Here is a 12,667-nt window from a genome sequence, read left to right on the forward strand (position 1 = left end):
ACTATGTGGAATTAACCCTGTAACCACGCGGAATTATTTTGTCAAAAATAGAAGTTATTCCGCAATACATTGAATTTCGAAGGGAAACTGAGATCTTGTTGTTATAACCGTCCCACTCTGACTTCTTTACCTCTTTATGTTTTACGACTGAAAGTGCCGGGTTTTGTTCATCGACAAACAACTTCTCTTCTCCATGGTAACAGGACACTCAGGTCCATTGTCTCCATTGTTGGGTTAATTACAGGCTAGGTCTCAGGTTTAGAAGGAGACGCTGGCACCAGTCTTTTCTCATGGCCTCTGCTACAGTGAAGGTGACAGGGGAAATAGTGGGACAGGGCCATAGCCATCCCATAGGGGCCCGGTGGATTGAATTGAGAGAGAGTCTCAGGATTTGTGTTACAGCCTGACAATAGCCAGCTAGCTCCAATGGACCAGTGCAGAGATGCAAGGCGAGGAAGGAGTCTGTCGTCTGGGTCTGTGTGACAGCAAGGGGTTCAGTCTCTTTCAGCTCATCCTCTCCTTCTCTTTCTCTCTCTCTGTTTTAATGAGAGGTCAGTGTCACAGACCCCCCCCATGCTATTCTGAGTTAATAGAGCTTGCTACAGAGTATTGTGTTCATTATTCTGGGCCTATGGCTACAAACTAGTAGGGAAGTATAGTGTGCCACCAGCAGAGGGAGTGAGAGGATCATATTTCAGAGAGAGAGAGAGAATGAGGTGGAAACTGAACTGCACTTCCTAACCTCCTGCCAATATTATAGACACATATTTCCCTCAGATTACACAGATCCACAAAAAATTCCAAAACAAACCCGATTTTGATACACTCCCATATTTACTGGGTGAAATACCACAGGGTGACATCACAGCAGCAGTATTTGTGACCTGTTGACACAAGGGCAACCAGTGAAGAACAAACACCAATGGAAATAGAACCCATGTTTATTTATTGTCCCTTTTGTACATTAAGTATTTGCACATCATTACACCACTGTATATATATATATATATATAATATGTACTTTGTAATGTCTTTATTCTTTTGGAACTTCTGTATGTGTAATGTTTACTGTTCATTTTTGTTGTTTATATCACTTTTGTTTATAATCTACTTCACTTGCTTGGCAATGTTAACATTGGTTTCCCATGACAATAAAGCCCTTAAATTGAAATGGGAGAGAGCGGGGGATGGAGGGAGGGAGAGAGAGAGGGGGGGAGAGAGAGGAGTAGGGAGAGAGAGAGAGCGGGAGAGAGAGAGTTGTATACAAGGACATGTTTAAAACTTTAAGAAGAGGTACTTCATGATAGTAAAATGTCATTGAAGGTTTACAGTGAGTGTGTTCATGTTTATATACTACAATATTTTTCTCTTTGTACATAATATCTCCAGTGTGAGATTCTTCTGTTACTTTGCATCTCTCTTTGCATGTAGGCTACATAACCATGGTCTAGTTCCGTACATCAGTTGTAAATCCAGAAAGTGAACTAAAGATCTGTATATTTTGTCTTCCTAAAATGAGTAGGGTATGTCTTGAATGCAGGATTGACAGACCAAGGTCAAAAAATCAAGTCTCGACATGGGGATAAGAAACATGCATGCAGTATTTATTTAGAAAACACATTAAATACGACTACAAAGGTACTTCACTTATACAAAATACTAGATTCCATTCACATACAAAATAACAATAATTTACTGTATAAATTAAAATTTCACTATTTCATTTACAATTTTCATGAAAACAATGTTTAGTATTCCCCGTCAAAACCAATGTTTGCCCCCTATCAGATAGGACTGCTCGTCTCATGAACAGAGTACCATGTAGGGTTTAAGAATTCTGGGAACTTTCCTAAATCCCAACGTTTTCCACAAATCATGGTTGGAGGGTTCCGGATCATGGTTGGAGGGTTCTGGATCATGGTTGGAGGGTTCCGGATTTCCTGCTTATAACCCCCTGATTCAGGGTATCTTCCAACCAGGATTTGTGGAAAACATGGGAATTTTGCAACCCTAGTACCGTGTAACATTCGGATGAACAACAGCTAAAAAGAAGAGACAGCTTCCCTTATAAGGTGCTGTAGAATTGTCCAGTTGACTGGAGGACATGGTAGAGAATGGAGTTGGTATTTTTCACCAGGCTATCCAAACAGATATGGCCTTCCTAGATTTAAACTGTCAGATTAGATTATTTTCTATGTTTAACAAGGACTCCTCTCTCTGATGTCCTTCATACACACAAGCTCTATCTTTCTCTCTCATACACTCTCTTTCATGCACACACACTATCTCTCTCTCTCTCTCTCTCTCTCTCTCACACACACACAGACACACACACACACACACACACACACACACACACGCAAACACACCCTCAGTCTCCCTTACCCACTCTTCCGCTCTCTTTCTACCTCTCAGCATGAACTGCTCTGAACAGCATAGACCCAGGGGCACGTGCTCTTTCTTGTCTTGCTATAATTAACATGAGTTACTGATGAGCAGACATCCAAAGTAAAACATGAGGTCACCCAGCAGACAAACATCAGAGGGAAAAATGAGGAACGTTCCCTACATTGTGAGGCCCCCTTATTAACTCATAGGCACACCTAGGCTACTGTAAATCTTATCCCTCATTCCAATGTGTCAATGACTCCATCCCAAACGACACCCTTTTCCCTATATAGTGCCCTACTTTTGACTAGGGCCCAGTAATGTGCTATAGGGTGCCGTTGGGACACAGCCATTACAATTTTGCATATAAACTGTAACCCTTTTGCTACAGCAGGTGCTCTAAATGTAATGTTTGCCATTTGATTTCCAGAACAACAGAACTGTGTAAAGTTTCAAATGGTTTTGGTTTCCAGAACAACAGAACTGTGTAAAGTTTCAAATGGTTTTGATTTCCAGAACAACAGAACTGTGTAAACTTTCAAATGGTTTTGGTTTCCAGAACAACAGAACTGTGTAAAGTTTCAAATGGTTTTGATTTCCAAAAGTGCAGAACTGTGTAAAGTTTCAAATGGTTTTGATTTCCAGGACAACAGAACTGTGTAAGTTTCAAATGGTTTTGATTTCCAAAAGTGCAGAACTGTGTAAAGTTTCAAATGGTTTTGATTTCCAGAACAACAGCACTGTGTAAAGTTTCAAATGGTTTTGGTTTCCAGAACAACAGAACTGTGTAAAGTTTCAAATGGTTTTGATTTCCAGAACAACAGAACTGTGTAAAGTTACAAATGGTTTGGATTTCCAAAAGTGCAGAACTGTGTAAAGTTTCAAATGGTTTTGATTTCCAGAACAACAGAACTGTGTAAAGTTTCAAATGGTTTTGATTTCCAGAACAACATAAATGTGTAAAGTTTCAAATGGTTTTGGTTTCCAGAACAACAGAACTGTGTAAAGTTTCAAATGGTTTTGATTTCCAGAACAACAGAACTGTGTAAAGTTTCAAATGGTTTTGGTTTCCAGAACAACAGAACTGTGTAAAGTTTCAAATTGTTTGGATTTCCAAAAGTGCAGAACTGTGTAAAGTTTCAAATGGTTTTGGTTTCCAGAAGAATTAAACTGTGTAAAGTTTCAAATGGTTTTGATTTCCAGAACAACAGAACTGTGTAAAGTTTCAAATGGTTTTGATTTCCAGAACAACAGTACTGTGTAAAGTTTCAAATGGTTTTGGTTTCCAGAATAACAAAACTGTGTATTATGTGGTTGTTGGGGAATTGTTAGATTATTTCTTAGATATTACTGCACTGTCAGACCTAAAAGCACAAGCATTTCGCTACACTCACATTAACATCTGCTAACCATGTGTCTGTGACAAATAACATTTGATTTGATTTGTGTAACATTTCAAATGGTTTTGGTTTCTAGAAGAACAGAACTGTGTAAAGTTTCAAATGATTTTGGTTTCCAGAAGAGATAAGAGCCAAACGGGATGAAATACTATTTATCTATCATTGTACAACTAGTAAAGCATCTAAAAGCAATTATAAAAGTAAAAAAACTTAGATGAACATCTTTTTACAGCTACAAGTGCATGAACGTTTTGAACCAGATGAATCAGCTCTGACTGTGTTTCTGATTGGTGGGAAAGACAACCTGAAAAGTGCTGGACCAATAGAAATAGAACATTATAACATTATTAACATTACTAACATTATTATACATATAAAACCTGATATATAAACATATATCTCATATTGGTATGGTTTAACCTATCTGAAACAGTGACATTAACCTGCTGTCTGCTAACACAGTGGACTATCGATGGGTGCTTTTATCCATCCACCCCATATTATTTGTGGTTTAGCTGAGAGTTGAGTGAGGTTGTTTGGGTCTGCTGAGCCCTCTGAATGTGGGGATCTGAAGATGCTGAATATGGGGGGAGGGGGACCCTCCAGCCTCCCAGCTAAGTTGCAGTTCATGAGTAAGTACACAAACGACTGATGGATTTCACCATCGCTTTGAAAGAGCAGGACATATGTCACATTGAATTACACAACATACAACAGGATTTACCCCCTCCTTGTAATCAAGTGGCAACGTAAGGAGAACAATATGTTCAGTAACGTCCAAGAGGACACAAGACCACATAGAAAATAAAAGTGGGGGAAAAATTAAGCAAACGTTTATTTTCAAAGTCTCCCCCATTCTACTATAATTCTCATTGACATAGTCTGTTATACAGTGACATAGTCTGGTATACAGTGACATAGTCTGGTATAGAGTGACAGTCTGTTATAGGGTGACAGTCTGTCATAGGGTGACGTAGACTGTTATAGGGTGGACAAGGATCCCAACCAGTAGACTCAGAAACACAGGGAGGAGGGGGAGAGGAGAGGAGAGGAGAGGAGAGGAGAGGAGAGGAGAGGAGAGGAGAGGGAGTGAGAGAAGCCTACAGTAGCAGGCTTGTAGAAGATACTTAAGGCTTAAACACAGTGTGTGTTCCTAATGTCACCCTCCTCCCTATATAATACACTACGTCTGACCAGAACCCTATCAGCTATTTGGGACATAGCCAGTCAATAGCCAGCCAAACCAGATCAGAACCAACAGCTGAGTGGACAAGAGAGAGAGAACCTATGAGCATTTCAAAAACTATTTTAAAGGTCAAAATCATGCTTTTCATAAAATTGGATGAAAAGTGGATGAAACCAGATCTAAGTATGATGCACACTAATGATGCCTTGTGAGCTATGCATAATGCATATCATGCATAATGCCGAACCAAAGTATGAAAAATGACTGTTGCTTCTACATTGATGAAGTTTGATCATACGGTTTTACTGATCACTGGTCAAGGTTACCCCCCCCCCCCCCCCATGTCAAACACTTGGATTAAGGAGGTGAGGTTATTAAGGGGAAAGGGTGACATCACCCTAACTCAGTCATTTTAATACACCAATGGTAACATAGCGTTCCCTTACCTAATTTAAATAAGTACCACCTTGTAACCAACATCGGAGAAAGTGTGTTTGGAGGGGCGTTGTTTATATAGCTAGATAGCTACTCTACTGGTGCCAAACTTTGACTGTAGGGTGTCAGCAAATATAATTAAAAGTCTACCCTATTCATCTATGGAAAAGATAACTATGTTATGATAACTATAACTATGTCATCTGTGTCATCTGTGTCTGGTGTTAGCTAGTTACTGACTAGGTAGGTTTTCAGCCAGCATGGAACGCTCAAAACTCTGATATAGTTGTCATGTCAACACATCCGTCAGTTCTGCTGTGGATCGCATCACAAGAGATATGCCAAACGGGAGATGTGCAAAACATTTACATCATTGATGCAACGTCAATGTTGTTTTGTGTTTCACCAAATTATCTTGAGATGATTTTACTGCAACACTGCTCACTGTATTCAAGTTGCGTTTAGGCGTTAGGCGTTTCAAACTTCCTCGTAGTTAGCCATCCGCAAGCGTTTCGATCCCCCACAAATATTGTGGGTGATATTAATATTTAATCACTCAAAAGGCTATTTTACATGGGAATCCATATGACTGTTCGGGACCTTAAAAAGGCAGTTGTTAAATTACACCCAACCCTCTTCTACCTTTCTTCTCCTTCTGTTTCCTTCCTACTTCCCTCTCCCCCTCCATCCATCCCGTCATTGGAGAGACTTCTGACATGGTTTCCTCCAGAGGCAGTGTGGCATAGAGAGAGAGTGAGGAAGTGAGCAAGTGTTTTTCTCTGTATTCGTGTCTTTTTTTAGATGCGTTCTTTCTTCAGGACTTACTCATGCTATCTATTCTCCTCGCTCCAGATAGAGCAGGTACATCACTCTCTTCTCTCTCTCTATACCAAACTCTGGCCTACATAACACACCATAATTACAGGTAACTCGTTGCTGTCTGAGAGGAAAGGGGGGTCCCTTTCAGGCTTAGCTGGCTGTGGTGGTTCAATAACTGCCGATTGTCCATAGTGGTATTAATTGGACTTACATAACTGAGTTAGAGTTACATGTACCGTAATATGACGGGGTTGATGTCCTCGTCCCTTGATAACGATCAGGATTCAACCCCCTTTTTCTATGTGAGCCACCAGTCACAGTCACTGACAGGGAATATGCATGGCTCCCTTTGTTGTTCGCAGATTATTAAATGAGGAGAGATGCGTAGTCTGTCATTTTGTGCCCCACTTGGAAACAGTTACAATGGAAGACCTGCATTTTGGAGGAGTCCTGTGGAAACTGGAATCTGATTTGGCCCCAGCCAACCCCTGTCTTTAGAAGAGGACTTCAATAATCTATCAGACATCCATGGAGAGACAATGGAAGTAGAACCCCAAGAATATGAGTGCCCTGCAGTAAAATGTCCACCTTGAGCTGTTTGTACATCTACTCTCCTCTCCTGCCTTGTACACAGCAGACACAGACAGCCCTGTCTGGACCATTTTGGTAGTAGTCTCTCAGTGAGTCAGTGAATCAGTCATTAGTTAGCATGTTAGCTTTGTAGCTCAGTGCCCCATGGAGTCTCATTGGTTTGGGGCGGCCAGCTCTGTTGCTAGCTCTGGTACGGTAGGCCCTGGTACAGGGTTCAGTAGTGATGGTGGTAGTATACCAGACTGCAGTTCCCTAGTTGCCCACCAGAGGGCTGAGGTCTCCGTGGTGGTTCTTTAGCTTTTTCTTGAAAAGAGAGATGGTGGAGGGCTGGTAAAGGATGATCCAGGGCTCAGACCCAGAACTCTGACCACTGCAGCTCTCTGAACCACTGATGGTCGGGATGTTGGGAGATCTGGAAGAGAAGAGGGGGAGAGGAGGAGAGAGGGAAAAAGTAATGGGAGGGAAGGAGGGCGAAGGAGAGAAAGAGAGACACAGAGACATCGCACAGAGAATAGTAACATTAGGTTATACATTCCATTAGCTTGTGGCTCTTACAACCTTAAAAAGACATCACTTGGCATCAACTATACTTCTGTTACACTCTGAGGCTTTAGTACAATACCACTTGACAACTTTATTGTTCATAAGTTACAGTGAACAACAGGAAATGTGATACTTACTTGACTGTGACATGAAGCAGTAGTTTGGTCACCATGACAATCACTGTCAGAGTCAGGAGAGCAGCCAGAGTGTAGATGGTCCACTCTGACAACGCACAAACATAGAATTTACCTCAGACACTTCAGAGGAATACATACCAGTTAGCACTACTAGAGAATCTGGAGGCATTTTCTAGACCCTCAGATCAGAAAGATAAACAAGGGGGCTATAAAACAAAAATAGTTTGGCAGATCTAGACCATATGAGTTTGTACAGTACTATAATGCTTGTACTGGCAACACACATGTCATCCCAAACACCTTTATCAGAACATATTCTGAGGGCAAAATATTAGTACACACGTTTTAACATCAGCGTTATATATCTGACAGTACTTGGCCCAGGTCTCACACCTTCTTCATAACACATGATGTGCATGGTGAACAATAACTTGTTAAATACATCCATGCACATGTCATGAAAACATAGTGAGACCAGGTAGCTATAAAAAGGAACCCTATATGAGAAAGCCTTCTGTTAAATCTAAAAGGATTTAGTCGGCATTACTTATGCCCTTTGTAAATGTACAGCCCTGTGACTGAAGTCTCCTTAGTAGAAATAGTACAAACCCCTATCAGAGAGAAAGGCATGGTGAGAGAGAGACGGAGGGAAGGATGGAGAGAGATGATGATGTCTACATACTAGAGGTGTATCCGTTGGTACCGTTGGGTCCGACCCACTGACCTGGCATGTTGTGGTCCGGTTTACCAGGACTGGATGTTATCACGTAGAGGATTTGTGAGGAGCGACCATTAGTTTTCTCCGTTACTCCTCCCAGCTGAGGCTCCACCGTACTGGTGTCCTCTTCCTCCTCCTCCTCTTCTTCATCCATAGGCCTGGACCCTCTCAGAGCTGAAACAACAACAATAACAACAACACACATCAGAATGTGTCCATGTGTCTACCTGTGGCTGCTGCTGCGTTTGTCCCCAAACCAGGAACACTTGGTTTTCATCATCTCATAAAAATACTAAAAGTCAAGACATGGGATGTCTAAATCAGGAAAATATTGAGTCCTTATGAGATGACAAAACATGCCTGAAGTTAATCACATTCCTTATCTCTACCATGACTGGTGACCTGACTGAATCTTTACCAGAAGTAAACAAATAGTCTGAGTTGTCTCCACACAACAGAATGCTGCGCTGCCACTGCTTCCTTCCTCAGACTGAGAGTGTTTATCCTCCTCAACTGAGGGGGAAATTACCATAGCACCGCTCAGCACCCTATGGATGTGGTAACACACTGTTTGGAATTTACATCCATCCATCTTAGCCTCAAGGGGAGTCTCTCTCTTTCTATATCGCTCTCTGTTTCTATCTCTCTGTATCTCTCTCTCTCTCTTTCAATTCAATTCAAGGGGCTTTATTGGCATGGGAAACATATGTTTACATTACAAAAGTAAGTGAAATGGACAAATAATTGGGAAGTAAACAATAAAAAGTGAACAGTAAACACTCACAAAAGTTCCAAAATAATAAAGACATGTCAAATGTCATATTATGTCTATAAACAGTGTTGTAATGATGTGATGTGCAAATAGTTAAAGTACAAAAGGGAAAATAAATAAATGTGGGTTGTATTTACAATGGTGTTTGTTCTTCACTTTTCTTGTGGCAACAGGTCACAAATATTGCTGCTGTGATGGTACACTGTTGTATTTCACCCAATACATATGGGAGTTTATCAAAATTAGGTTTATTTTTTAATTATTTGTGGGTCTGTGTAATCTGAGGGAAATATGTGTCTATAATATGGTCATACATTTGGCAGGAAGTTAGGAAGTGCAGCTCAGTTTCCACCTCATTTTGTGGGCAGTGTGCACTTAGCCTGTCTTCTCTTGAGAGCTAGGTCTGCCTTTGGAGAATTTTCTCAATAGCAAGGCTATGCTCACTGAATCTGTACATAGGCAAAGCTTTCATTACTGGTGGGGTCAGTCACAGTGGTCAGGTATTCTGCCACTGTGTACTCTCAGTTTAGGGCCAAATAGCATTCTAGTTTGCTCTATTTTTTGGATAATTCTTTCCAATATGTCAAGTAATTATCTTTTTATTTTCTCATGATTTGGTTGGGGCTTATTGTGTTGCTGTCCTGGGGTTCTGTAGGCTTTGTTTGTGAACAGAGCCCCAGGAACAGCTTTCTTAGGGGAATCTTCTCCAGGTTCATCTCTCTGTAGGTGATGGCTTTGTTATGGAAGGTTTGGGATTCCCTTTCTTTTAGGTGGTTGTAGAATCTAACGTCTCTTTTCTGGAATTTGATCATTAGCGGGAAACGGCCTAATTCTACTCTGCATGCATTATGTGGTGTTTTACGTTGTACACTGGGGATATTTTTACTGAATTCTGTCAACTGTACCTTTTTTGGAAAAACACTATTTTTTGTCTTAATGAGATTTACTGTCAGGGTCCAGATCTGACAAAATTTGTGAAGAATATGGTTGGTTGACAGATCATCATGAAGAATATCTAGGTGCTGCTGTAGGCCCTCCTTGGTATAAGGACAGATCATCAGCAAGCGGTAGACATTTGACTTCAGATTCTAACAGAGTGAGGCCGAGTGCTGCAGACTGTTCTAGTGCCCTCGCCAATTCGTTGATATATATGTTGAAGAGGGCGGGGCTTAAGCAGCATCCCTGTCTCACCCCGCGGTCCTGTGGAAAGAAATGTGTTTTTTTTTGCCAATTTTAACTGCACTCTTGTTGTTTGTGTACATGGATTTTATAATGTTTTTTTTCCCCCAACACCACTTTCCATCAAATTGTATAGCAGACCCTCATTCCATGTTTAAGTCAACAAAGCATGAAAATACTTTGCCTTTGTTTTGGTTTGTTTATTTGTCAATTAGTGTGTGCAGGGTGAATACGTGGTCTGTTGTATGGTCATTTGGTAAAAAGACAATTTGACATTTGCTCAGTACATTGTTTTCACTGTGGAAATGTACAAGTCTGCTGTTAACAATAATGCAGAGGATTTTCCCAAGGTTGCTGTTGACGCATATCCCACGGTAGTTATTGGGATCAAATTTGTCTCCACTTTTGTGGATTGGGGTAATCAGTCCTTGGTTCCAAATATTGGGGTAGATGACAGAGCTGAGGATGATGTTAAAGAGTTTAAGTACAGCCAATTAGAATATGTGGTCTGTGTATTTTATCATTTCATGTAGGATACCATCAACACCACAGGCCTTTTTGGGTTGGAGGGTTTGTATTTTGTCCTGTAGTTCATTCAATGTAATTGGAGAATCCAGTGGGTTCTGGTAGTCTTTAATAGTTGATTCTAAGATGTGTAATTGATCATGTATATGTTTTTGCTGTTTGTTCTTTGTTACAGAGCTAAAGGGATTGGAGAAGTGGGTTATCCACACATCTCTGTTTTGGATAGATAACTCTCTCTGTGTTGTTGTTTGTTACAGAGCTAAAGGGATTGGAGAAGTGGTTTATTCACACATCTCTGTTTTGGATAGATAACTCTCTCTGTGTTGTTGTTTGTTACAGAGCTAAAGGGATTGGAGAAGTGGGTTATCCACACATCTCTGTTTTGGATAGATAACTCTCTCTGTGTTGTTGTTTGTTACAGAGCTAAAGGGATTGGAGAAGTGGGTTATCCACACATCTCTGTTTTGGATAGATAACTCTCTGTGTTGTTGTTTGTTACAGAGCTAAAGGGATTGGAGAAGTGGGTTATCCACACATCTCTGTTTTGGATAGATAACTCTCTGTGTTGTTGTTTGTTACAGAGCTAAAGGGATTGGAGAAGTGGGTTATCCACACATCTCTGTTTTGGATAGATAACTCTCTGTGTTGTTGTTTGTTACAGAGCTAAAGGGATTGGAGAAGTGGGTTATCCACACATCTCTGTTTTGGATAGATAACTCTCTCTGTGTTGTTGTTTGTTTAGTGTGTTCTAATTTTCCCAGAAGTGGTTAGATTGTATGGATTCTTCAGTTACATTGAGCTGCTTTCTGAAGTGTTCCTTCTTTTTCCGTAGTGTATTTCTGTATTGTTTTAGTGATTCACCATAGTGAAGGCGCAGACTTAGGTTTTCTGTGTCTCTATGCTTTTGGTTGGACAGGTTTCTCAATTTCTTTCTTAGGTTTTTGCATTCTTCATCAAACCATTTCTCATTGTTGTTCATTTTCTTCGGTTGTCTGCTTGAAAAAAAAGATTTGATAGGGAAGCGGATAGGTCAAATATACTGTTTAGGCTTTCTACTGACACGTTTGCACCTTCACTATTACAGTGAAATGTTTTGTCGAGGAAGTTGTCTGAAATGGATTGAATTCATTGTTGTCTCATTGTTTTTTGGTAGGTTTCTGCACTACATTCCTTCCATCTATAGCATTTCTTAATATTGTGCAGTCCTTTTGGCTTTGATGTCTCGTGATTGAGTATTGCTCTGTTCAGATAGACTGTGTTTTTTCTGTGACCTGATAGGGGTATTAGTGAGCTGACTGTGAACGCTCTGAGATACTCTGGGTTGAGGTCAGTGATAAAGTAATCTACAGTACTACTGCCAAGGAATCAGCCGTAGGTGTACCTACCATAGGAGTCTCCTCAAAGTCTACCATTGACTGTGTACAGACCCAGCGCATGACAGAGCTGCAGGAGTTGTGACCCGTTTTTCTTGGTTATGTTGTCATAGTTGCGTCTAAGAGGGAATATTTTGGAGGGAATACTGTCACCTCCAGGCAGGTGTTTGTCCCCCTGTGTGCTGAGGATGTTAGGTTCTTGTCCAGTTCTGGCATTTAGGTCACCACAGACTAGTACATGTCCCTGGGTCTGTAAATGGTTGATCTCCCCCTTCAGGATGGAGAAGCTGTCATCGTTAAAGTATGGGGATTGTGTATCTCTCTCTGTAGCTCTCTCTCTCTCTGTAGCTCTCACTCTCTCTCTGTATGGGTGGTTGTGTGTGGGTGGTTGTGTGTGTGGGTGGTTGTGTGTGTGGGTGATTGTGTGTGTGGGTGGTTATGTGTGTGGGTGGTTGTGTGGGTGGTTGTGTATGTTGGTGGTTGTGTGTGTGGGTGGTTGTGTGTGTGGGTGGTTGTGTGTGTGGGTGGTTGTGTGTGTGGGTGGTTGTGTGTGTGGGTGGTTGTGTGTGCTGGTGGTTGTGTGTTGGTGGTTGTGTGTGTG

General features: G+C 41.0%; 1 protein-coding gene across 2 annotated transcripts in view; it reads right to left on the bottom strand.

Moving 5' to 3' along the window:
- Positions 1-1,583: 1,583 nt before the first annotated feature.
- LOC139389458 (kremen protein 1-like) overlaps positions 1,584-12,667 on the bottom strand; it is a 110,174-nt gene continuing 99,090 nt past the window's right edge. The window contains exons 9-11 of one of the 2 annotated variants that reach the window (XM_071136228.1): positions 8,182-8,391; positions 7,500-7,584; positions 1,584-7,231 (exon numbers count right to left, since the gene is read on the bottom strand). In XM_071136228.1, the coding sequence (XP_070992329.1) occupies positions 7,072-7,231; positions 7,500-7,584; positions 8,182-8,391 (455 nt within the window). In that variant the 3' untranslated portion in view covers positions 1,584-7,071. The remainder of the gene's footprint in view (positions 7,232-7,499; positions 7,585-8,181; positions 8,392-12,667) is intronic. The other variant, XM_071136229.1, reaches the window with a different exon arrangement.

Source organism: Oncorhynchus clarkii, chromosome 30, assembly GCF_045791955.1.
Source record: "Oncorhynchus clarkii lewisi isolate Uvic-CL-2024 chromosome 30, UVic_Ocla_1.0, whole genome shotgun sequence".
In the NCBI taxonomy this organism is placed as follows: Eukaryota; Metazoa; Chordata; class Actinopteri; order Salmoniformes; family Salmonidae; genus Oncorhynchus; species Oncorhynchus clarkii.